At 48.0% G+C, this 25316-nt stretch overlaps 1 protein-coding gene across 6 annotated transcripts in view; it reads left to right on the top strand.

The window, feature by feature from the left end:
* Positions 1-25316, top strand: part of APBA2 (amyloid beta precursor protein binding family A member 2) — a 129659-nt gene that overhangs the window by 65261 nt on the left and 39082 nt on the right. For 3 of the 6 annotated variants that reach the window (XM_070477672.1, XM_070477670.1, XM_070477666.1), the window contains one exon: positions 22103-23089. In XM_070477672.1, the coding sequence (XP_070333773.1) occupies positions 22130-23089 (960 nt within the window). In that variant the 5' untranslated portion in view covers positions 22103-22129. Of the gene's footprint in view, positions 1-7443; positions 7498-8419; positions 8550-22102; positions 23090-25316 lie in introns of those variants that run through there. The other 3 variants (XM_070477671.1, XM_070477667.1, XM_070477669.1) reach the window with 2 other exon arrangements.

Genomic DNA, 25316 nt, shown 5'->3' with positions numbered 1-25316 from the left:
TTGTTTTCTGAAGAGTGTCTCCTGTTGAGCAGTCCTGCCAGTTTTGCATGTGTGTGTGGGCGTCCTGCTTGTCCTATTCCTTGGCAACACTTACTATTGTCAGATGTTTTTAATTTTTGTCAGTCTGGTGGGGAAAGTGGTATCTCTAAGGGGTCTTAGTTTACATTTCTCTGCCTGCCAGTAAGGTTGAACATCTTTTCATTTATTTATATGAAATTATATATATATATATTTCATGTATTTTTATTCTGTGAATTACTGATCCATGTCATTTACTCATTTTCTAAACTCTTTTAAAGATATTTATTTGTGTTGGGTCTTAGTTGCAGCGCACGTGCTCTTCGGGCCTCTCTCTAGTTGTGGCACATAGGCTCAGTAGTTGCAGCTCTCAGGCTTAGCTGAACTGTGCATGTGGGATCTTAGTTCCCTAACCAGGGATCAAACCTGGGTCTGCTGCATTGGAAGGCAGATTCTTAACCATTGGACCACCAAGGAAGTCCCTATTTTTTGATTCTTACTGATTTCTTAATGATCCCTCTTTTGGTTTATGTATTATAAATATCTTCCCCTTTTCTTCCTGGTGACATAATGTGGGAGCTAAGAGCGTGGACTTAGGGGCTAAGTGCCGGGGTTAAACCCCAGCCCCAGCACTTCCTGTGTGACCTCAATCATTTATATGACCCTCAGTTTCCCCACCTGTAAAATGGGGCTGATGATCATCTTCGCTACCTTGCAGTGGTGCTGGGAGGATTAAAAGGTCCCCACCTGTGAAGCATGAGTGCCTGTCCTGGTGAGCACAGGATGGATGAAATAACCCTCGCTGTGCCAGGCCCCATGGACCGTGTGGACATCCCAGCATCTTGCCTGGAGCCCTCCAGAGCGCCGTGTCCTCCTCTGATATGATTGCAGGCAGTGCTTCTCTCTGATTCCTGGCGTCTGGATGACCGCCCCCACCCCACCCACCCAGCATCCTTGAGCTGCCTGAATAGAAAATGAAATCCCAGCATCCCTCCAAGGGATTGGCTCTCAGGGTATTGGAAGGCATCAAGTGCCTTGCAGCAAAAATAGAAGCCTCTTTTGCTTAGGAAGGAATGGTAGTGAGGAGGGCCAGGTTGACCCAGGCTGGGAGGGCTCGTTTCAATCCTCTGCTTCCACCCTATGCCAGCCAGGGTCTGTGCAGACCTGGTGGACTGCTTTCTGCCTTGGCACTGAGTTCTGTCCTTTCCTTCCCCAAAGCCAGGCAAGGAGTCCATGACACAGGACTGGTTTAATATCAAGCATCACTAGGGAAATGTGTCAGGATTACAGAGTTGTAAACACCCCTACCACGAAGAGCAGGGGTAGCTGTGCTTCAGTCCTTGGGTCGCCATCTACTGCTTAAGGTCAACTTTATGGAAGATGAGGGTGCTGTCGGGTCAGGACATGTTGATTCAACCCCAGTGTTAATCACTTAGCTCAAGACTGTATAAGGAGCTCCCAGGTTTATTTAGTAGAACCCCAAGGGAGGATTTTACATAAAGCAAACATAGAGAAAGAGATACTGAACATCAGAGCCAGTTTGGGTTTGTAGCAGATTTCTGGGGTTTGACACAGATAGAATCACCACACATCTTTGATGCCAACTCTGCCTTCAGGGTGGTCTCTCAGGCCCCAGAAGGGGAAACAAAGAACCCTCTTGAGAGAACAGTCCCTTCTCAGTAAACTCATCACATAGGAAGTCTCCGTGTTGGAATTCGGAGAAGGAAGTGAGGAATCTGGGGACAGAATGTTAGCATCCGTAATGCCTGCCACCTCCAGGCTTTGAAAACTACTTTCAAGAGTGGAGGGTGTGACTGTTTTAATGGTATTGACTTGTGTGTTATCCTTAATTCAGTATTTTAAGAGGGAGTTTAGAAGCCACTTCCTCAAACAAAACAACTGCTTTTCAAACTTGGATACCATTGAAGATGGATTTCAAAGCCAGTCTCTTCCCCAGACATTTGTACAAATGAGAATCTTAAGGTTTGAACTTTGATTCTAAAGACACAACTTCTTGCCCAGAAGGAGCAAAATAATACCTGTGGGTGTTTATATCAATAAATAGAATTATTAGCATTTGAAGACTTTCCCTTGCATCTCGCTAGAGGACTCGGTTATTTACAATTTAAGACTTTTACTTGTGAACATCCCATTGGTGCCCGTCCATGGAGCATCTCAACTTTACCATTGCTTTCTCCCAGTCCTGAGTCCTCTTCATACAATGACCTGGGCTGTGTCCCTTGCATCCATCTGGCTCAGAGGACCTGGAGCCCCTCTCTGAGGTCATCCCCTATTTCCCCACAGTCACTGGTCTGTGGCCAGTTCTTGGGGCCCCAGTTCTTTCCCTGCACTATATGAGACTGCTGTGCTCGACTGACACTGTCCCCCAGGAAGCAGCAGACCCCCAGGCCCCACCTGGGCCCCACTTCCTAATTCCATCCTGTGGTTCCAGTCACACCCAAGGGAACACGGGCCATCTTGCTGCTTACCCCAGGGCAGCTTGGCTGAGCTACAGAGCCAGGTCCCAGAAGTCACCTTGAGCCATGGCTTACCTGCCAGATGCTGGCCTTTGCCAGCTGACTGTCTGCTCTTTGAGGAAGCAGAGTATAGGCAAGTCCCGTATCCACGTGGGCTGGCCTGAGACAGCAATGCAAGTGTAAACCTCCATTCCAGGCTTTTCCTCATACAAAGGTCCTTCTAGTCTTACAAACACCTGAGTTTAAGGGCTGCAGTCACCAGCGAAGAAGGCAATGGCACCCCACTCCAGTACTCTTGCCTGGAAAATCCCATGGACGGAGGAGCCTGGTAGGCTGCAGTCCATGGGATCGCTAAGAGTTGGACATGACTGAGCGACTTCTCTTCACTTTTCACTTTCATGCATTGGAGAAGGAAATGGCAACCCACTCCAGTGTTCTTGCCTGGAGAATACCAGGGATTTGGGAGCCTGGTGGGCTTCCATCTATGGGGTTGCACAGAGTCGGATGACTGAAGCGACTTAGCAGCAGCAGCAGCAGCAGCAGCAGCAGCCAGCAGGCTGGGACCGCAGGAGTCACACCTGAGCTGACTGTGGTGTGCTGACGTCTGCCTCTGATGTACCTGACCATGGCCATGGCGTGCTGCACACACCCTTCCCAAACCCCTACCCAGGGCTTCCACTCAGTGTGGCCGGAGTCCTTCGTCAGCAAGTGATTCCTGGAGCCTGGATTATTACTTCTCATCACATCCCACCTGTTCTTCCCCATAGCGTCCCAGGTCTCCCTGCACCTGGGTGCCCAGGCCGCAGCCCATTACAAAGCCCAGTGTTGCCAGTTTAAGTCAAGGAAATTCCTTCAGCCATAGCTCATGGGTCAGCTGGAGAAAGAAATTTGATTCTGGGCAGTGGGTTGGTGGTTCTGCTGTGCCGATGTTTCCAGGCAGATTTTCCATTTCTGTCGTGGACAGGTGACCTCCGTCTCCTGCTTCTTGTCCCCAGGTGCACCTCAGGACAGCTCCCAGGTCTGGGAGTCTGTGAAACTGTGGAATTTGCATTAACTTTGCAAGAAAAAGCTTATGAAGGTTGGTTCTGATCCTTCTCCCACCAGCACTGCCCTTTCCAGGGCTCCCAGGGCAGCCTCTCCTGCTCTGGTGGGGAGGCTCCTGTGAGCAGGCCTGTCTAGGGCCTTGGCCATTTTCCAGATCCCCTTCCCCAATCGCCTGGGCCACCACCAGGCCTCCAGGATATTTTTGGACCTGGACTCTCCCACTGATTCCCCTGCCATATTATCAAAAGCAGCTGATCATCTTTATCAGCAAATCTGTGAACCATCGAGTCTCAGGAATATTTAGAATTTGTTTATTCCCAAGCGTCTGGAAATGTGATATTTCATATGCCCTGTTTGATCAGAGATCCAATTTATTGCTGGAAGTGTGCATGTGGAATCATGGGGAACCTCTCAGGGCAGTGAGGTGGCATCTGTGAGAAAATAAATTATTTCTCAAACCAGATACCTACGGCTGTAGCCCTAGTATTCTGGGAGCATCAAATCTCGTGGTGTTTGAAGTCAGGAGGCTGAAGGGCTTTGGTTGGCAGTGTTGTCTGTGCCTGAATTCTGCTGTGGGCTTAGAGCTGGCAGGCAGAGGGGCTGCCTTTCCTTTTGCACTGGTTCCAAGGGCAGGGGGCCTGGCCCCAGAGGATCTGGTCATCAGCATGTAGACAGGAAGTGGCTCCGCAGAGTCTCCTGGTCTCCTGGGACTTCCTGTCTCCAGTCTCACCAGGGAAGCTGGGCTCAGGATGACCTAAACACCCACCAGCCTGTGCTTGGACTGACCATGTAGACAGTGGCTGTGTGTTTTAATCTTGTGGAGAGTTCCTAGAACTGTGAACTCAGAACTGTGTCCTGAGTTCCCATCCTGGAGGTTGATGACATAAGAGGATGAGGGGGTTATTCCAGGAATGGCTGTGAGTTACCAAAAGAGCAGATTCTGGTATTTCTGTCCAGTCACGCTTGACTGAAAGGGACAGAGCAGGTGACTCGTGCTGGCTGCATCTCGAAGGGATGGGTAGAGAGAGACCCAGGACATGTGTTTGGTACGAGGAGGAGTGGCCGGCTCATATATGGCTGAGGAGATCCTGAATGTTCCAAACCTCTGGGTTCATTCTGGCCGCTGTGCCTGGCCAGGGGGGCGGGTGGACTAAGGGCAAACCAGGGAGGCGACAGTGGATGCCCGAGGCCTTCCTGGATGCCCCAACCCACGACTTTTCTGGACTTGTCTTTGAGATGAGCCATCTGTCGGGAGATGCAGGTCAGGAAAACAACACAGCTCTGCTATAGCTGGTGCAAGCCAGGGCCCCCCAGAGGTTGGGGAGAGGGCACTGCCGCAGGGGAAAGAAAATTCATATTTTCTTTAGAGAAGATGAGAAGTGGCGCTGGATCCAAGCTGTAGGTGACCTTGCTGCTGAGTTACAATGCTGCTGGGAAAATGAGAGAAGACAAACACGAAAGGAATGCTAATGAATAGCGGTGGCCGGGAGCCCGGAGCCCTGACACCCCGCCATCCACAAGGGGTGCTCGCGTGAGGCCTATAAATAGACACTTAAAACTGGATGCTAAATTGAGCTGAGATGTGGGCCTGCTTCCTTACGTAAGGAGCTGAGTGCCGCCGGCTGTCCTTCCAAAGTTCTTTGATGGTTGGGTGTCTTTGTAGGGAACCTTGGGGAGCAGGTAGGGTGCTGAGGCTACAGGTGGATGACACTGCTCTTTCAGGGGACTCACAGGTGGGAGGCAGGGGTGCAAGGGAGGGAGAGCTGGTCTCTGGAGTCCCCCAGGCACTTCTGGGCCTGGAGGGATGGGGGATGCTGGACTTCGGGGTGAGGGGCCCTTCCACGGCCGGTGGTGTCAGGGGTGGTGGTGGCTGGAGGAGGGAAGAGAGGGAGGGATGGGTGCAAGGGACTCCAGCCTGTGCTGGAGGCTTCTAGACCCTTCTCTGCCCTCCTTGGTCCCAACTGGGCAGAGCTGGGGTGGGGATGCCCAGGGAGGACTGTTGACCTTTCTGAGTGACCTGCTTGAGGTCACAGAGCAAACCTGGAACACACCAAGGAATTGAGACCCCTCTCCTGTCTCCCAGGGAGGGTTCTTGCTGCTGGACATAATATATAGTGACTTTTTTTTTTTTCTGGCTATACCATGCACCACATGGGATCTTAGTTCTCTGGCTTGGGATTGAGCACAGGGCCCCTGTGTTGGGAGCTCATAGTCTTAACTGCTGGACCACCAGGGAAGTCCCTGGACATGACCTTTAGTACAAGCACTAACCACCAAGTCACTTCCTCCTGGAGGGGTTGGACGGTGGGGTTGGCAGAAGGAAGGGCAGGCTGTTGAGGCTGCCGTGGCCCCAGGTGGTGTTCTCCAGGTTTTGTGGGGTTTCACCTTCATCCCTCCTGTAAGGTGATTCCCACTGCCCCCATTTTATATATGATGGAGCTGAGGCTGACACTGTGAAGGGATTTGAGAGGCAGCAGAAGCACTTGCCCTTGGAAAGAAACAGATAAGGAAGGCAAACATCCTTGCTTCCCAGGTGGTGCTAGTGGTAATGAACCCGCCTGCCAATGCACAAGATGTAAGGGATGCAGGTTCGATCCCTGGATCAGGTTGATTCCCTGGAGGAGGGCATGGCAACCCATTCCAGTATTCTTGCCTGAAGAGTCCCATGGATGGAGGAGCCTGGCGGGCTATAGTCCCGCCAGGGACTGTGCATTGCAAAGAGTCAGACACGACTGAAGCGATTTAACATACACGCATACACAGGGTGGAGGGTAGCAGTTTATGGTCATGTGACTTGATCACCCTGTGGCTTGGTCACATTGTGGATCTTGGTCACAGTTGGAGCATCTGCAACCTTCTCAGAGCTGGCCCATCATTTTCTTTTACATCTAGACCAAGACATCTGCACTGGACCAGTTTTGGGTGACCCCCAGTATCCCCAGTTAGCCATTGGCCAGACCTCCTGTTTTCCCCAAAGGACACCATCCCCTGACTGCAGACCTGAGGCTAGGGTAAAGGTAGACTCCCTGACCAGTGCAACTGTTCACAAGATGCTACCAGGAGGTGGGGTGCTGGGGAGGAAGCTGCCACTGGCATGGTTTTGGAAGGAACAAAGAAATTCCTATATTACTTACTCTGACTTCAGCCAAATGAGAGGGAGAAAAGGCATTTGGATGTGACATTTCAGACTGGGAAACCTATCCTCTTGCCCCACCGCAGGCTCTCCATCCCCAGTCATCTCCTGCCCCACATGAACTCCCCTCCAACCCATGGCCTGGTGGTCCTGACGCCTTTGACTCTTTGGCTTTCTTCTCCAATTCGCACTTACGAAGCACCCTCTGTTCAAGGAGACCGTGAAACCTGAAGTCCTCTTTCCTGTTCTCTTCCTGAAACTGTGCTGCCTAGGAGGAAGGGTGGGCTGGGAAGCCAGGCAGGGGAGAGGAGAGGTGGCCTGCCTTCTCTCTCATTCCTTTAATCTCCTTTCATCCCCCTCCAGCCCCCACTTGCACACCCACCTCTTCTGAGAGTGTCCCAGAATACTGCTTCTGCCAACTAGTGGGGTCAAGCTTTGTTGTGGGAAAATACATATTCATGAGGGCTTTGAGGAGCTTCATTGAAATGCTGACAGCCTCTCCAGCCAGAGTGATATATAAGCCATCGCTTTATTTGTCCAACACGATGTTAAGGCAATGATCATGTGATGAATGGCCAAAGAAACATTTTAATTATTTGTTTCAGGGTGATTTCTGATCATCTCATTAGAATTAGAATCAGTTCACTTTCCCAGGTATTCAAAGCCTCTCACTCATTTAAATTTCTGCACCCAAAGGAGAGCTCTGTAGGGGCACGCATGTCATTTCTGAAACCAAAGTAATTTCCTCTCTTTTCTTCTGTTTTATTCCAGAAAGATTTCATCACTAGGAGGGTTTTCAGGACCTTACCAAACTGCTTGTTTTCGGTAAGAATTGAGAGGTTACCTTGCATGGTATGTGTGGGGTTTGGCTTCTGACCTGTGTGAAACCGAGTCGTTTTACTGGAGGGTTGCTGCAGGTGGGGCTGTACAGCTATTTGGTTCTTCACTTCCTGGGTAGCTGGGTCTGTGTGTGAAGTGTGAAAGTGTTAGTCCCTCAGCTGGTCTGACTCTTTGGGATCCCATAGACTGTAGTCCACCAGGCTCCTCTGTCCTTCAACTATCTCCCAGAGTTTGCTCAAATTCATGTCCACTGAGTCCATGATGCCATCCAACCATCTCATCCTCTGTCACCCTCCTTCTCCTCCTGCCTTCTATCTTTCCCAGCATCAGGGTCTTTTTCAATGAGTTGGCTCTTCAAATCAGGTGGCCGATGTATTGGAGCTTCAGCATCAGTCCTTCCAATGAATATTCAGGACTAAGTTCCTTTAGGATTGACTGGTTTGATCTCCTTGCTGTCCAAGGGACTCTCAAGAGTCTTCTCCAGCATCACAATTCGAAAGCATCAATTCTTTGATGCTCAGCCTTCTGAGCGCTGAAAAACTGAAGAAAATAAAAGACCTAGTGGAATATTTACGTATCTTGAAATATCATTAGAGTATCAATGATACTGACAATTGACAAGAAGCTGAGCTCCCTTAGTGGTTGCATTCCGCCTCCTGCAGTGTTCAGGACAGTCATTTAAGTGAATACACTGATCAGTGTTCTTTGCAGAAAAGTATATTTCTTCTCTGAGAGAAAAGTACAACGAGATAGATATTTTTAACTGATAGTTATGCCAGAATGAATCTCGGAGGAGATCTGCAGAGAGAAGAGACTTGGATGTATTTACTTTTCTACTGCAAGGGAACCATCCTGTCTGTAACTTCAGAATACTACTTCTCAGAGCGTGCCTGTTGTCTTTTCACAGATATCTTTGTGAATGTTCTTCCACTCAAATAGAAGTTGGAGGCTGTGTTCTATTTTTTTTCTCCTGGAGAATTACATTCTGAGCCTCACTATTCCTATACTTATACAACAGGCCCTTGAGGTAGGAAAAGGTAAGACACACGTGTGCACAGATCCGTCAGAAAAGACCATTAATATTAGCAACTTCTTTAAGAGAATTGGCACTAAAGTTTTTTAAAATTTTTCTTTCTTTATTTGTTTTATTTTTGACTGCACTGGGTCTCTGTTGTTGAGAGGGCTTTCTCTAGTTGACGCAAGTGGGGCTACTTTCCCGTTGTGGTGCGAGGGCTTCTCGTGGTGGCGTCTCGTTGCAGAGCACAGGCTCTAGACTTAAGGGCTTCAGTATTTGCGGCTCCCAGGCTCTAGAGCACAGGCTCAGTGGTAGTGGTGCATGGGCTTAGTTGCTCTGAGGCATGTGGGATCTTCCCAGACCAGGGGTCAAACCATTGTCCCCTGCATTGGCAGGCAAATTCTTAATCACTGGCCCACCAGGGAAGTCCTAAGCCACATTGAAGCCTGCCTTGTGCTTTACTGCCTGACTGCTGGGCTCTCTGTGGGCTTGTTCACCACAGAGAGTAACCCTTGGTCTAATCCTTGGCACTGTCTACCCCAATTTCTCGTGGATCATAGATGGTCAGGAAGTCTGTGATTGCATGTAGTTCTGCTTTGTGACACTTTCAGAATCTCATTGTCCTCATCTGTTCAGTGAGGACTCATGACCCGGCCACATGACAGATGGGGAGGGCACAGCCCATGAAAGCTCCCCTTGCCGCCACTTCCTTCTTAGAGGAGGCAGAGAGCAGCTGCTACTATTGCTTCCCTGCCTTGGTGTGTGTGTTCTCAAGCACTTGGAAACGCCTGCTCTGACACCAACTTTTCTTTTTTTTTAAGTTGCACGTTAGGAGAGAAAAAATTCATCAACACCTTTTTTTAAAAGATGAAAAATGTTTCAAGAAAATAGCACTCTGAGCCACTATTCAGAGCCCAACATAATTTATGTGATTAAATGAAAGGAAGTTAGCCATTTCTCTATGTAATTTTTATTAATGATGTTCAGATGTAGCTAATTATATCCACTTCTAATTAATTACGTGAGTGTTTGCACTGGCCTTCTCTAACTGTGCTCAGTGGAGTCCTAGGAGATGGTCCCTAAAATAGTGGCCCACGTTCAGATCTGACTGGGGACACACTGTGTGTACCATGCCCCCACCCCCACCCTGCCCCCACCCCGGGTCCCAGAGAGCCATATTAAAAGCCTTGACTAGTCTTGCAAGAAAGCAACTCATTAAATTCTACATAACACATCATTTTCCAAACTTATTTATACTACGTGCACTCCTAGATCCTCCAGAAAATGCTATTTAAAGTCAGAACAATTCTAACACCCTAGCTTGGGCTCAGACTGCTTGATAACTTATATGTTGTTTGGGTTTTGTTTTAATTTCCTTCTAAGTTTTTTATTTTATATTTTAAAATTTTTTTATGTTGGGTCTTCATTGCAGTAAACAGGCTTTCTCTATTTGCGGGCTTCTGTTTTCGTGATGTACAGGCTCTGGAGCACACGGGCTCTCTAATTGTGTCACGAGGGCTTAGGTGCCCCGTGGCATGTGGGATCTTAGTTCCCCGACCAGGGATCGAACCCTTGTCCCCTGCACTGGAAGGAGGACTCTTAACCACTAGACCACCAGGGAAGTCCCCAGGGTGTATGTGTTTATGGAGCCAGCCCTTCAGTCTCCCCAAGCAACACTGCTGGGGGTCTTCCCATGGGGCAGGTTGTCCTGCAAAGAGCTGTGTTTTCATATAGTCGTGGTTGTCACAGACTCATCTGAGATCATCGTGTACTGTCCTTCAGTCGTGTACACAGTGCAGGGAAACGTGGGGATGGCATGCCAGCCCTTCAGCGGGACTGTCAAGATGAAGATTAGTTCTTGGATGTGCCTTCCCCCTCCTGCCTGGGCCTCTCTGTGGCAGAGACCCTCACTTCCAGGGAAGGCCATGTCATTGACCACGTCCTGACCTCGGGTCTCAGAGCTGGGACTCAGCTCCTGGGGAGGTCCTCCTGGGAGAGGCAAAGGGAGCCCTTGCCCTCTGGTGATCAGCTAGGACGTGTCTGGTGCTCTGGTGGCCATGCATCTTTGTGTTAGGGAGGTGAAGAGGGGACCCCAGGGGAGGTGACCAGTCAGTGTAGCTGGTTGTGTAGGAGGAAGTGCCTCTTGACTGCTCATCTTGAAGGGTGAGAGCACATTCCTGGGACAGAGAGGGAGGGAGGTGGGGCAGAACCTGGCCTGACAAGGAGGGAGGAGTGGGAAGGTGAGATAGCAGGGCAGACCACCCTATTTAGATGGACACGGAACCTGGCAGAGTTTTACCAGGGGCAACACTTGGGATGAGTGTGGAAGATGGGAGCCAGGGTGAATTGGGCCCTAGAGACGCCTCTTGTGGCTCCGGGGGGAGACGATGTGGCCAAAAGAAAGGCTGTGGGGTGGAGGAAGGGCCCGAGGGGACTTCTTGGGGAGGAGTGTGCAGAGGGTCCTAGGGAAACAGTGGTCAATGAGGGCAGGAGATGGGACCTCGAGGGGAAAGCACGTCACCTTGGAGGTGGGAAAGGATTGTTGAATTCCAGCTTCAGGAAGGATAGGGGAGTTTTTGAAGGGTGGGTGGAAGCAGAGAGTCAGGCCACGAGTGGGGGTGGACTCAGTGAGAGCCTGAGGGGACCAGCCAGAAAGTGCAAGGAAACCAGGAGGAAGGAGGGGGCTCGGGATTCTCTGGCTGTGGCCGGGTGGTGGCTGCCCGGAGACCGAGGAGGATTATAAAAGACACGGTGAATGTAGGCTTTTTCTTCTGCATGGAAACTGCCCAAGAAGCCAGGGAGAGGAGAGAATGTGAACAGTGCGAACAAGATATTCTTCAATGAGGATGGAAGATTATGTTCAGTGTGGTCCAGGGATGAAGTGGTGGGTGTAAGGACGCAGTGAGAAGGGTGGAGGGAGAGGGGACTGGTGAGGAGAGAATCCAGGGGTTTCTAGCTGTGATCTCGCCTCTCTCTGGGAAGTAGAGCCAAGCCCAAGACCACAGAAAGGAATCCCTGAGATGCAAATACATCCAGCACCTGCATTCCTCTTTTGAATGAATGTCTCCAGGCGTGGCCAGGGCACTTTGGGACAGTGCTGTGACTCACCTTGGGTTGCTTGTGAGAGTCGTCCCCAAAGATGACCACCAGTATTATTTTCAGCCATCAAGATGCCGGCGTATCTGTGCGACCTCCCTAAGTCCTGGCTGAGGAAGAGCGACGCTCTTTGGGAAGTGTGTCTGTTTTTTGTTTGTCGATACCCAGTCTTGCCAGCCCCACTTTGGGTCCTGCAGCCAAGCAGAGGCATCGCGTGGTGGGAGCTCTGCAAAGTTTGCCAGCCTGAGACCTGTCCCTTGCCAAAGAAAATTAACTCTCGCCTGGGAGACTGTGAGATTGCACTTGAGAAAAATCCATCAGCTGTGCAGACTGGTTAGCTTTGGGATAAATCCTGACTTCCTCTCCTTCTCTCAAGCTTCTGTGGGGGTTGGGGGGGTGGTTGTAGATTGGGCTGGAGTTTGCAGCATTCCAGCTGTGCCCATGTTAATTGCAAGGACTCCGCTGGACTCCGGAAGCCCCCATGGCCTCCTCTGTGAGGTCCTATGCAGGCACAGAGCAGCCTGGGAGCAGCCCCCTTGCCTGTGATTCCCCTTCTTTCTGCTGCTTCTTCCTCCCGCCTCCCCTCAGCTGGTCCAGAGGCAGCCAGTGCACCCCTCTTCTGGGCAGAGCTCTGTGCCAGGCAGATGTAGAAGTAGGCTTAATCAGAGCTTCTTCAGTTCTGTAAGTGGAGGTCTTGATTCCTGCTTTCCAGAGAGGAAGATGGCTCGTGGACATGAGGTCTTAGATGCTTGGGCTGAGCTGGGTTCCGAGGCACCCACCACCTGCAGCTATGGTTGCCCAAGGTCACGGTTACTGTTCCTAGGAGGGAGGGGGCCTGGAGAGATCCTGGGGCCCAGTCCTGCTCTGATGGAAAGTTGCTTTGCCCCCTGAAGCATTTTTGTTTTCTCATCCTGTAAAGGAATTGGGGCAGGGCAGGGGGGAAGCTTAGTGGGTACAGGGTTCATTTGTACGAGATGAAGGAAGCTTGGGGGATGCATGGGGTGGTGGTCCACAATGGTGTGAATGCACTTGATGGCACTGAACTGTGCACTTGACAGTGGTCTGGATGGTAAGGTTTATGTTGTGTTTATTTAACCACAGTTTAAAAAACAAAAGAGAGAAAGAACATAGCATGTAGCTGGTAAACACTCACTCACTGAACAGACCCGGCCATGGAGACATCGGTGCACATAGATTCTCCCCATAATTCATGCTCTCTGAGTTTCTGCCCGCCCCCCTTGGGACTTGGTTTCCGGCCTCTCTTGCTCATCTCCCCCAATGTCATTGTCACTGTCTCTGTCCTTCTTCCAGTCTGGTCCAGCTGCTGTCTAGGGTAGTTTTACCAGGATGGAGGTGTGTGTGTGTGTGTGTGTGTGTGTGTATGTATAGATGTGTGTGCAACTGTTTTTAGTTCACACCTTTTAAAAAAAATTATTTACTTTTTAATTGAAGGATAATTGCTTTACAGCATTTTGTTGTTTTCTGTCAAATATCAACATGAATCAGCCATAGGTGTACATATGTCCCCTCTCTCTTGAACCTCTCTCCTATCTCTCTCCCCATCCCACCCCTCTAGGTTGATACAGAGCCACTGTTTTGAGTTCTCTGAGTTCACACCTTCTTGATATGTGTGTGGTCTCAGTGTTCAGTTATGTGATTGATTTTTGAATATTAAACTAACCTTGCATTCTAGACTAAATGCAACTGAATTGTGACATATAATTTTTATATATAAACTGATTTGACAGTTTTTTATTGTTTCTTTGTAAACTGTTTCAAATTGACTTGCCTTATATTTTGTATTCATATAACATCAAGTTCAGGTTTGGGTATCAAGGTCATGGTGGCCATTCAAAGTGAGTTGGGAAGTGTATCTTCTTTTATGTTCCCTGAAAGATTTTGGATAATGCTGGTGTTTTGTTGTTGTTGTTTGATTTTGTTTTTGCATAACTGTTTGGAAGAATTCAATTGGGAATCCACTGGGATCTGAAGTTATTTGATAAGAGGAAAGAGGATTTTAAATTGTAGATTCAATTTCTTTAGTAAATACTGGACCACTTGGATCTTTGTTTCTTCTAGTGTTGGATTTGCTAAGTTCTGTTTCAGTAACTTGTTCATTTCATATAAATTGTTATTGGGTTGTTCATAATATCCATTATTATATTTTACAAGTGGTATCCACCTTTTCATTCCTGATACTGTAATTTGTGTACCTTCCCTCTCTCTCACCTTTTATCAGTCTAGCTAAGGCTTTATATATTTAATCTTCCCATTCAAAAGTCATCATTTGGGCTTGGTTGATTTTTCTTTGCTGCACATTTGTTTTCTATTTTATTTTTTACCTGCCCTACATTTGTTTTCTTCCTTTACTTTATTTGAGGTTTAATTTGTTGGTCTTTTCAAAGTGTCTGTGTGCTCAGTTGCTCAGTTGCATCCGACTCTTTGTGGCCCATGAACTATAGCCTTCCAGGCTCCCCTGTCCATAGGATTTTCCAGGCAGGAATATTGAACTGGGTTGCCATTTCCTTCTCCAGTGGAATCTTCCTGACCCAGGGATCGAATTCGTATCTCTTGCATCTCCTTCATTGGCAGGAAGATTCTTTACCACTGTACCACCTGGGAAGCCCTAGTAAATGGATATCTAGATTATTTATTTTTCCAGTGTTTTTTGTTTTCTAATAAATGAATTTAAGGCTATGCATTCCCTTATAAGCCTCCTTTAACAGAATCTATTTTTTTAAAAAACTGTGGTAAAACACAAAACATCAAAATTTACCATCTTAAAAATTTTTAAGTGTACAGTTCAATAGGGTAAACTATATTCACATTGTTAGAAAACTTTATCTCCAGGACTTTTTCATCCTGCAGATCTGAAACACTGTACCTGTTAAAAAATGACTCCCCCTTTTCCCTCTTACTTCCAGTCACTGGCAACCACCATTCTACTTTGTGTTTCTACGAATTTGACTACTTTAGAAACCTCCTATGAGTGGAATCATACAGTATTTGTCCTTTTGTGATTGACTTATTTCATTTAGCATGATGTCCTCAAGATTCATCCATGTTGTAGCTTGGATCAGAATTTCCTTTCTTTTTAAAGGCTGAATAATATTCCATTGTGAGGATATGCCACATGTTCTTTGTCCATTCATCTATCAATAGAGAGGTGTTCTTTCCACCTTTTGAATACTGTGAATAGTCCAGCTATGAATATGAGTGTGTAACTATTTTTTGACATGTGGTATTTTCATTATTAACTAGTACAAAATGTTTTAAAGTTTTGTATTTATGTTCTTTTTAGTTAGTTGCTCTTTCATGTCTGACTCTTTGTGGCCCTGTGGACTATAGCCCACCAGACTCCTCTGTCCAGAGGATTCTGCAGGCAAGAATACTGGAGTGGGTAGCCATTCCCTGTGTTCTATCTATTATGTTCTGTTCTGTTTATAGGTTATTTAGAAGTGGTTCATCCCCAAATATCTACATATTTTCTAGTTATATTTTTATTTATTTCTGGTATAATTACACTGTAATCAGAAACATATTCTTTATGATTTCAACATTTTGAAATTTGTTTAGACTCATTTTAGTCTTGTCTACCATGTGATTAATTTTGACACAATTTTCTATGTGCACTTGTATGTATTTCCTCATTGCAGTAAGTTTTATCTGTTAATGAGGACATTTTTGGCAACTGTGGTGTTCAAATCTAATTCTACTCTGATTTTTGTTTGCTTATTTTAAATCATTTACTGAAAGAAGTGTATTAAAAAGTATCCCATAGTGATTTCAGAGTTGTCTTTTTGAGTTTGTTTTTTTCCTCCTTTTATAAAGTTTGAGAGCATATAGCTTAGTATGCATACACTTAAATTTAAACTTACAATTTATTCCTAGCAGGTTGCCCTTTTTTTATCAAGATTTTTTATTTTTTTCCTTTAATAATGCTTCTTTTCTTACTGTGAATATTAGTGCAACTACACCAACTTTCTTTTTTTGGTAATTTTTTTTTTTTACTTTAGAATAGTTTTATGTTTACAGTGAAGTAGAAAAGATAGTAGAGAGAGTGCCCATATATCCTATTCTGATTTTTCCCTATTGTTAACATCTTACATTCATGTGGTATGTTTGTAGCAAGTAATGAAACAGTATCAATACATAATTATTAGCCACAGTTTATCCTTCATTAAGTTTTTCTTGATTTTTACCTACTGTTCTTTTTCTGTTCTATTATTTAAGATACTGAATTAAATTTTAATCTTCATGTCTCTTTAGGTACTTTTTAAAAAACTTTTTATTTTGTAATGGGGTATAGCTAATTAACAATGTTGTGATGGTTTCAGGTGGACAGTGAATAGACTTAGCTATACATGTGCATGTATCCATTCTCCCTCAACTTCCCCTCCCACCCAGGCTGCCCCATAACACTGAGCAGAGTTCCCTGTGCTGTACGGTAGGTCCTTGTTGGTTATCCATTTTAAGTATAGTGTGCTTTTAGATTGTGGTAGCTTCTTAGGCTTTCCTTGTTTTTGATGACTTTGGCAGTTTTGAGAAGTACTCCTCAGGTATTTTAGACTATCCTTCTGCTCAGGTTTGTCTGATACTCTCCTTCTGGTTAGTCAGGGCTTATAAGCTTTGGGTCAGGAGACCGCATAGGGAGCAGTACTGTTCTTCTATCAGATCAGGGTGCAACTGACCACTGTTAATATTAACCTGATCACCTGGGAGTTATGCCTCATCTCCAGGAGGGGGCAGTGTCTGCACAAAATATATGGAGGAATTCTGCATAGGGGTTTTCTGCTTTACTCTTGTTTATTGTTTATGTTGTGTGAACTCAAGGATATTTATTTTATACTTCGGTTTATACAGTACTATTTTATTTATTGTTCAGATTGTTTCAACTTTCACCCTTGTCTAATATAAAATGTCAGAGTCTTGTTTCCTTTCTCCAGGAATTTGGCACCTCAAGTTCTTTTTTTCTAATGAATTTTTATTGGGGTATAGTTGCTTGACAACATTGCATTAGTTTCTGCTATACAGCAAAGTGAATCAGCTATATGGATACATATATCCCCTCTTTTTTGGATTTCCTTCCCATTTAGGTCACCACAGAGCATGGAGTAGGACTTCTCTGGTGGCTCAGATGGCAAAAAGCTTGCCTGCAGTGAAGACCCAAGTTTGATCCCTGAGTTGGGAAGATTCCCTGGAGAGGGGAATAGCTACCCACTGCAGTATTCTTGCCTAGAGAATCCCTATGAACAGAGGAGCCTGGCAGGCTACAACCCATGGGGTTTCAAAGAGTTGGACATGACTGAGCGACTTTCACTTTCTTTTCTGCTTGGTCTTGTTGCCTGGCAACCACCATTTTCTGCTAGTTTTCAACCATTTATGGGTGCACAGCTGCCTTGGAGAGAAAAGCCACACAGGATGCTGAGATGATTTCAGTGTTTTTTCTTGCTTGTCGGGATCGCAGCCCCTCAAGTCCTAGCTGCTTTGGCAGTTCTCTGATGCTTCCACAGAAATTAAAAAAAAAAAAAAACATCAAAAGTTATTAGTTGTTACTAGTGCGGGAATTAGACTGGTACAAGCTGGTGCACCATCATCAGAAGTAGACTTTCTCAGGCACAACATTTTTTATTCTCCCCACTGTGTCATGTGTGATGATATCTTGAAACATGCTTTCTAGCCATACATCAGCATCACATTTTATTTATCTATTTATATTTTTTCAATAGGTTTATTTATTTGATGTGGACCACTTTTGAAGTCTTTATTGAATTTGTTATAATATTGCTTCTATTTTTATGTTTTGGATTTTTTTTTTTTTTTTGGCCATGAGGCATGTGGGATCTTAGCTCCCCTACCAGGGATTGAACCTGTACCCCCTGCATTGGAAGATGAGCTCTTAACCACTGGACTGCCAGGGAAGTCCCTGTAGTGCATATATTATATGTCATAATCATTCTTTGCTTTTCCTTCATTCTTATCCTTTGTCACAAGGGCTATAAAAGGATTGTCTTCCACCTCCTCTTCAAGGCAAGGGAAAAAATAATGATCTTGGAAGAAAATAGCCTTTATTATAAGCTTGTGATGAAAGGAACAGATGGGAGAACTGTGTGAAATGGGCTTTTCAGTCTTGGGGATAGAGGGCCAGTGCAATTATTGGTGCAAGATTTTTGTTTTTCCTTGAAGAAATGAAGCCTCTCTGCCTTGTTATGAGTGGGCTTGCAGAGAGCTTCAGGGCTGAGCTTGTGATTCACGTGAGCATGTCTGGCTGTGAAAGCACAGCTTTAACTGGATCGAGCAGGATATGTAAGATCTTCCATGATATAGCTAAACCTTGTCTCTGCCACCCCTACACTTCTTGTCTTCCAGGTTTCTGTCAACTGCAGTTCTGAAGAACGGCAGTCTTTGTTATCATTATCCCTGGTTGAACATAACCAGATCATTGGAAAATCCCCACAGATGGATGCTTATCCACAAATTGATGACTTCTTAGTCTGATCACTCTGTTGGCCACTAATCCATCTCATTTTTCCATATCCAACTCAGCATACTTCAGTTTGAGCCACAGGAAAGTTATGAAAGACTTGTCATGTGTCTTGTTGAAATTCAGGTGTATTCTCTCTCTTTAGGGTCTCCCTTGCCCACCAATGTACATACCTACTCAGAGAGGAAACATGGTGAGTTTCACAAACTCATTGTCAGCTCATAATGGCCATGTTAAGAAAATTTTTATTGGAGCATAGTTGCTTAAAGTGTTGTGTTGGGACAACTTGAGACCAGCCATCTGTCTCTTTAGACTCTTCATCCCAAAGGGAGCCCTGTGCTACCCACGACAAAATCTGCCTTCCCATTGATAGTACCTACAATACTGTTCTGTTCTCCATGCTCCATCTCTAGATCTGGAGCCCCGAGGTCAGGGACCCTGTGTTGGCAGCCTGCTCCACCTTGCAGTGGGCCTTGCAGAGAGGTTAGACAGCACCCGCAGAGAGGTGCCCGACCATAACACAGGCAGTGGGCACTCTGTAGCTACTGTGACGAGGTGGGACCATGAGGAGGTCTGACCTGCCAGTTCCTCCAATGGAGGGAGCATTTTCCATCTTTATCCAAGCCATCCTGCTCTGATCTGGCCTTGAAATCCACTTTTCTCTTCCCTGTTCAGGAAGGAGACTGAACTGAGGCGGCCATCAGGGGGCCTCAAGGCAGCTACAATGAATTGTGTTTAGACTCTCAGATCTGAAACCTGCAAACCTGTTTTTCCAAGAAGTCCTGGGACTTTTATTCTTGATTTCAAAGATATGATGGCTGGAGGGTGGGCAGGTGGCTGGCTTCCTGTCCAATGTGGTGGTCCACATTTGATCTCAGACCAGTAACATTGCCCTAATTCTGACACCTGTTAGAGTCACAAATGTAGAGAATGGATGAGTGGACACAATGAGGGAAGGGGAGGGTGGGATGAATTGAGAGATTGGAATCAACATATATATACTACCATGTGGAAAATGGATAGCTAGTGGGAAGCTATTGTATAGCACAGGGAGCTCAGATGGCTGCTCTGTGATGACCTAGAGTGGTGGGATAGGGGGTGGGGAGAGGTCCAAGAGGGAGGAGATATATGTATAAATATAGCTGATTCCCCAGTGGCTCAGACAGTTAAGAATCCACCTACAATGCAGAAGACCTGGGTTGGGAAGACCCCATATTCTTGCCTGGGAAATCCCATAGACAGAGGAGCCTGGGGGGCTACAGTCCATGGGGTCACAAGATGTTGGACACAATTGAGCAACTAACACTTTCACAGCTGATTCACATTGTACAACAGAAATGAATGCAACACTGTAAAGCAACTATACCTCAATTAATAAAAAAATCAGACAATTGCTCAGAAAAATGAGAGAAAATAAACAACTGGTCAAAAAGAAGAGAAGCAAAGCATACCCTCAGCCCTACCCAGATGTCCTGAATCAAAAGCTCCAAGGGCGGAGCCCAGAGTTCTGAGCTCTAGGCTCTGAAGTGTGGGGACTGACTGGTGAAGGACCTGCCCAATGCAAAGCTGGCCAGAGATGCCACAAGGGGACAAAAGGCCAGGGCCTTGGGACTGACTATGAACAACCGGGTCCTGAGCGGGTCCCTGCCCCGGACCCAAGACAGCTCTGGGATCTCTGTCCTCAGCTGGTGGCCAAGACCAGAGACTGCTGGTGACCGCACCACCAACCCACCCCCAAATTGGTGCCGGCCCCACACGACTGAGCGACTGAACTGAACTGAACCCTCTGGGGCAGGTGAGGACCCAGGAGGCTAGAGAAGTGCCTGGCGATCCTTGCCAGAGGCTGCCTGGTCCCTCATCCCTCACTCAGTCTGCACAGGGGGACCCCATCCCCCACTTCTCCATCAGCTGCCAGCCACACATCAGCGACCGCCAGCTGACAGCCTGGGCATCCTTTTTAATTTTTGTCTTGAGAAGTCAAGGGCAGGGCCCTCATTTGTTAAGTACCTGCAGTGTATCCCCTCCTCAGACTTTTCTAGGGTCATAGGTTTCTAGGTTTCTAGGAGACAGGGAGGTGGGGGTGAAGGGGAAGGTGTGTGTGTGTGTGTGTGTGTGTGTGTGTGTGTGATGCGTGTGTGCGCACAGCCAGGTCTCCTGCCAGGAGAATCGTCGTGCACGCTGTTAGCAACAGTGGGGAGGACACAGCTGAGCCCAGGGGTGGTGGAGAGCTGCCCGTCAGCAGGGGCTAGCCCTTCCCCAGTCAAGGACGAGGGAGCCTGTGTGTGGGGAATTCAGGGGTACAGAAACCCAGGTGTGCTCCAGAGGGGGGCTGCCACAGGTGACTCCTGCATCTTCTCTTTAGTAATCCCTCCTCCGCCCCCACCACCCCACTAAATACCCCAGAGTTCCTGCTTCCCCCAGAGGAAACGTTTGTAAGGAAGTTACATGTAAGTAGAGTTAAATCATTTTGAATAAGCCAGGAGAGGCTGGCTATTCAAAGAAATCCCCAGAGAGATTTTTTATTCAGAAGATAATCATTTGACAGAGTGATGGAGCATCCTGCCCTTTATCTCAGGAGTTTCATCTCAGCTTTTGGAGTTTCCTTTACACCCTTCCAGCTGCCATCACTGGAGGGTGAGTCACTGGAGGGGGGGGGGGCCCCCCCACCCGCTGAAAGTCACAGAATGTTCTGGGTGGGAGGTAGGACTGGCAGACAGCCTAGGGAGAATTGCAGGAAGGATGGTACGAATGAAGGATTGATGGTGTGAATGATCACCTGAGTGGTGCCTCCACTGGGTTTGTTGAGACGCTGGAGTGGGGGCTTGCAAGGTCTTTAGGTGTTCCTGTGTCCCACAACACAGGTAAATGCCACTTTAGTGAAAGTGAAAGTTGCTCAGTCGTATCCGACTCTTTTCGACCCTGTGGACTATAATGTGCCAGGCTTTCTGTCCATGGGATTTCCTAGGCAAGAATACTGGAGTGGGCTGCCATGCCCTCCTCCAGGGGATCTTCCCGACTCAAGGATTGAACCCACGTCTCCTGCATTGGCAGGTGGGTTATTTACCACTAGCACCACCTGGGAAGCCCCAGAAATACCATATTCAAAAATGAATAAAGGAGGGAAGTGAATAACACTGTCACATCCCTCAAATCAAACCTCTGCTGGGATTTAAATGCATTTCTTCACAGTTTATTCTGTTTGTTGGGTGGTGAATAAATTACAGCAGCGTATTTTATGCAATAAACTCTTTGTAAATATTTTAATTGCCGCATAATTGTCTTGCAAATGTGCTGTGCTGTGCTTAGTCGCTCAGTCCTGTCCGACTCTTTGCGACCCCATGGACTGTAGACTGTAACCTGCCAGGCTCCTCTGTCTGTGGGATTCTCCAGGCAAGAATACTAGAGTGAGTTGCCATTTCCTTCTCCAAAAAATGATGTAAATGAATTTATTTACAAAACAGAAACAGACTCACAGACATAGAAAATTAACTATGGTTACCAAAGGGGAAAGGGTTGGGAGAGGAATAAATTGGGAGTTTGGAATTAACACATTCACACTACTATATATAATGTAGATAATCAACAATGACCTGCTGTATAGCACAGGAACTATATTCAATACCTTGTGATAACCTATGATGGAAAAGGATCTGAAAAAAATATATGTTTATGCATGTATAACTGATTCACTTTTCTGTACACCAGAAACTAACACAACATTGTAAATCAGCTATACTCCAATTATATAAAACAGAGAAGTCATGAGTGAGTGGCGAGTTGGGGGGAAGCAGCAGGTGCCCTGGGGAGTCGCCAGGGTCCCCTTTTCCTCCTCCAGCCCTGGTGCCCTCCTGTCTCTTTGGCAGGGCTTGCAATGATCCTAACACCAGAGTCAGCTGAGGTGGGGTGTCCTGTCACCTGAATGGACACAAGTTACATCTCCTGGGCATGCTCCTCGGGCCAGGTTCTGACTCTCCTGTCATCCTTCCTCCCTGCAGTGGCTGCCTCCTGGTGACGATGGCCGTATGAGCCCCACCATGGCCCACCGGAAGCGTCAGAGCGTGGCGAGCAGCCTGCTGGACCACAGGGTGAGGCCGGGCCCAGAGCCCGAGAGTGAGGACGCAGAGCTGGCCCTGGAGGAGTACGTGCCCACCAACCTGGAGCTGGCAGCCCTCCGGCCTGAGAGCCCAGTGCCTGCTGAGCAGGGTGGCCCCGACCAGAGCCCTGATGGGGACTCCAGCTCCGACTATGTGAACAACACCTCGGAGGAGGAGGACTACGATGAGGGGCTGCCTGAAGAGGAGGAGGGCATCACCTACTACATTCGCTACTGCCCCGAGGATGACAGCTACCTGCAGGGCACGGACTGTGATGGGCAGGGCTACCTGACTCACGACACGCGCCACCTGGAGACAGACGAGTGCCAGGAAGCAGTGGAGGAGTGGACGGAGTCCACGGGCCCGCACGCACATGGCCACAGCGACCCGGGCAGCCCTGGTTACCGGGACAGCCACCTCTCTGTCCCTGAGGACGAGGCCTCGGTCCTGGACTCCCGGGACCAGGAAGAGGGTGTCCACTACTGTCCTGGCGAGGAGGCCTACCAGGACTACTACCCTGCCGAGGCCAATGGGAATGCAGGCAGCACGTCACCCTACCGCCCGAGGCGCAGGGACGGGGACCCAGAGGACCAGGAGGAGGACATCGACCAGATTGTGGCTGAGATCAAGATGAGCCTGAGCATGAGCAGCATCACCAGTGGTGGCGAGGCCAGCCCTGAGCGCACGCCGCGGGGGCCTGAGCCGGGGCCCAGGGACTCCCCTGAGGCCTGCCCGCAGGCTGAGGCTAGCCATGGCCCCAGCAGACACGAGGGCAGGCCCAAGTCGCTGAACCTCCCTCCCGAGGCCAAGCACCCCACCGACCCTCAGAGGAGCTTCAAGACCAAGACCAGGACCCCGGAGGAGAGGCCCAAGTGGCCCCAAGAGGAGGTAAGTTTCTGGCTGGCCCTGGGGAAGCAGAGGGAGGGGCTGAGAGCAAAGGTGTCCATGCAGCCCAAAGGTCAGAATGCGAGCCAGCTCTCCACATGTTCAGTTATGCGTGACTTCCCAGCCACTCCTGTTCACCCATCAGATGCCGTAGCAATTGCCGAGGAAATCTTGTTGAGGCTGATTGGCAGCCAGGGCTCCCAGCAGACACCCAGCCCCCAGCAGAGCTTGGTTCCTTCCCCTGCTTGCTCTGGATCTGGTTGTGTGGGTGTGGTTGCTGAGACTGTTGTGCCTCCCTGGGTGGTTTTGGTCAGTCACAGGGATCTAGTACTGCCGGCGAGTGCAGACGGCTGTGGCCAGTGGTTGGGACAGCCCAGTGGCAAGGGGCAGCAACCCGAGTGCATTTCACAGGGGCGGTTGAATCTGGTGACACTTCTCTGAAAGCCTGAGGGCCTTGGTGTAATCAGAAATTTGCTGTAAATAACCATTTTGCAAATAATTATTTGAAGTTTTGACAGAGACATGGAGAAGAAATGCATGCTAATGAGGCCAGTGGATTTAAGCGTAACTATATTTTCTTTTAATTATAGCAAAGTAAAGTGTATATTGTAATAAACACTTTTGAAAAGCTTCCTTTAAAAAAAACCTTGTGTATATAAAAAGAAGATGTGATTATTAGATGCATGTAAAGGAACTTCTATTTGGCTAATTCTGTGGACAAATGAAAATGAATTGCTTTCATATATTTTTTTATTGGGATGTAGTTGCTGACGCTGGGAAGGATTAAGGGCAGGAGGAGAAGGGGACAACAGAGGATGAGATGGTTGGATGGCATCACCGACTCAATGGACATGGGTTTGGGTGAACTCCGGGAGTTGGTGATGGACAGGGAGGCCTGGCATGCTGCAATTCATGGGGTTGCAAAGAGTCGGACACGACTGAGTGAACTGAACTGAACTGAACTGATAGTTGCTTTACATTGTTGTATTAGTTTCAGCTGTACGGCAAAGTGAATCAGCTATACAAATACATGTGTCCCCTCCCTCTTGAGCCTCCCCCCCTCCATCCTGCCCCTCTAGGTCATCACTGAGCCCTGAACTGAGCTCCCTGTGCTATACAGCAGCTTCCCACTGGCTATCCATCTTATAGATGATAGTGTATATATGTGTATATATAGTGTAGATATATAGATAGTATATATATATATAAACTGTTGTTGCATTAGCGGATGTGGGGGAGCCCCCCAGCATGAGGGGGGTGGCTCTGGAGTTTCCACACTGGCATTCCTTCTGAACCTACTCTCCCACTAAGGCCACTCCTGATCTCCTAGGCTGGCTGCATCTGCAAACCCTCCCATGTGGCGCAAGAAAATTGCCCTTGCCACATGTTAGGCCCTGGTGTGCAGAGATGAAAGTGACTTGAGCTTGCATGGAGAACCTCATTCTAGAGGGAGAGACTCCCTGTCCATCTGGGTGGGACTGGGAGCCTAGCGGAGGCCCCGTCCAGCCCACGAGTCCCAGGCAGCTTCCTGGAGACAGGTTACCTTGTAGGTCATAAGCAGGGTGGCCCTGGGACTTAGAGGGGGGCTTTGGGAAATTAGCTGACCAGGCAGGGCTGAACCTGGAGGTCATGGGTATCCTTAGCATACCGTGGGGTCGGGGATTGTGACGAGGCCAGGAGGACAAGTGGAACTGAAGGACCTGGCTTGAGGATGGTGCTGTGAGAGGGACAGAGCTGGGCCATCAGGGGGCTTGGAACCTCGAGGGGGCTAAGGGGCAGGACGTCGGGAAGGCCCTGAGCATCTCAGGTGGATGGCCAGGGCAGAGGCTCCTGTGTAAGGGACAGAGGGGATGGGTTTGGCAACATCTATAAGAACAGGTGCCAGGGAAGAGGGTGCCTGCCACGTGTGGAGCTGGAATTGCACTGCTTTGACTTGAATGGCATGGATATGCCAGCAGTGTGTGTCCAGGGCAGATTTCAGCAACAGAGAACTGGGTGGAGTCCTGGGGCAGGGCACTGGCCCCCTTGCATCTTCTATCCCTGAACACTATCAGCATCCCCTACATGTTCCAGGAACTCGAGACACATCCCAGGGGATCCGTTATTCTCATGACATTCCCCAGAAAGTGCAGGGCTCCACAGGAGAATATATAGCAACAGCTTCTGTTCAGGGAGAAAGACCACATTGCCGAGCATGAGATTCGGAGATGGAACAGTGTGGCAGAGGCTT

This window comes from Odocoileus virginianus, chromosome 16 (genome assembly GCF_023699985.2).
Source record: "Odocoileus virginianus isolate 20LAN1187 ecotype Illinois chromosome 16, Ovbor_1.2, whole genome shotgun sequence".
Lineage (NCBI taxonomy): Eukaryota > Metazoa > Chordata > Mammalia > Artiodactyla > Cervidae > Odocoileus > Odocoileus virginianus.
The sequence above is the reverse complement of the archived record's forward strand: the minus strand, read 5'-3'. Positions and strand labels throughout refer to the sequence as shown.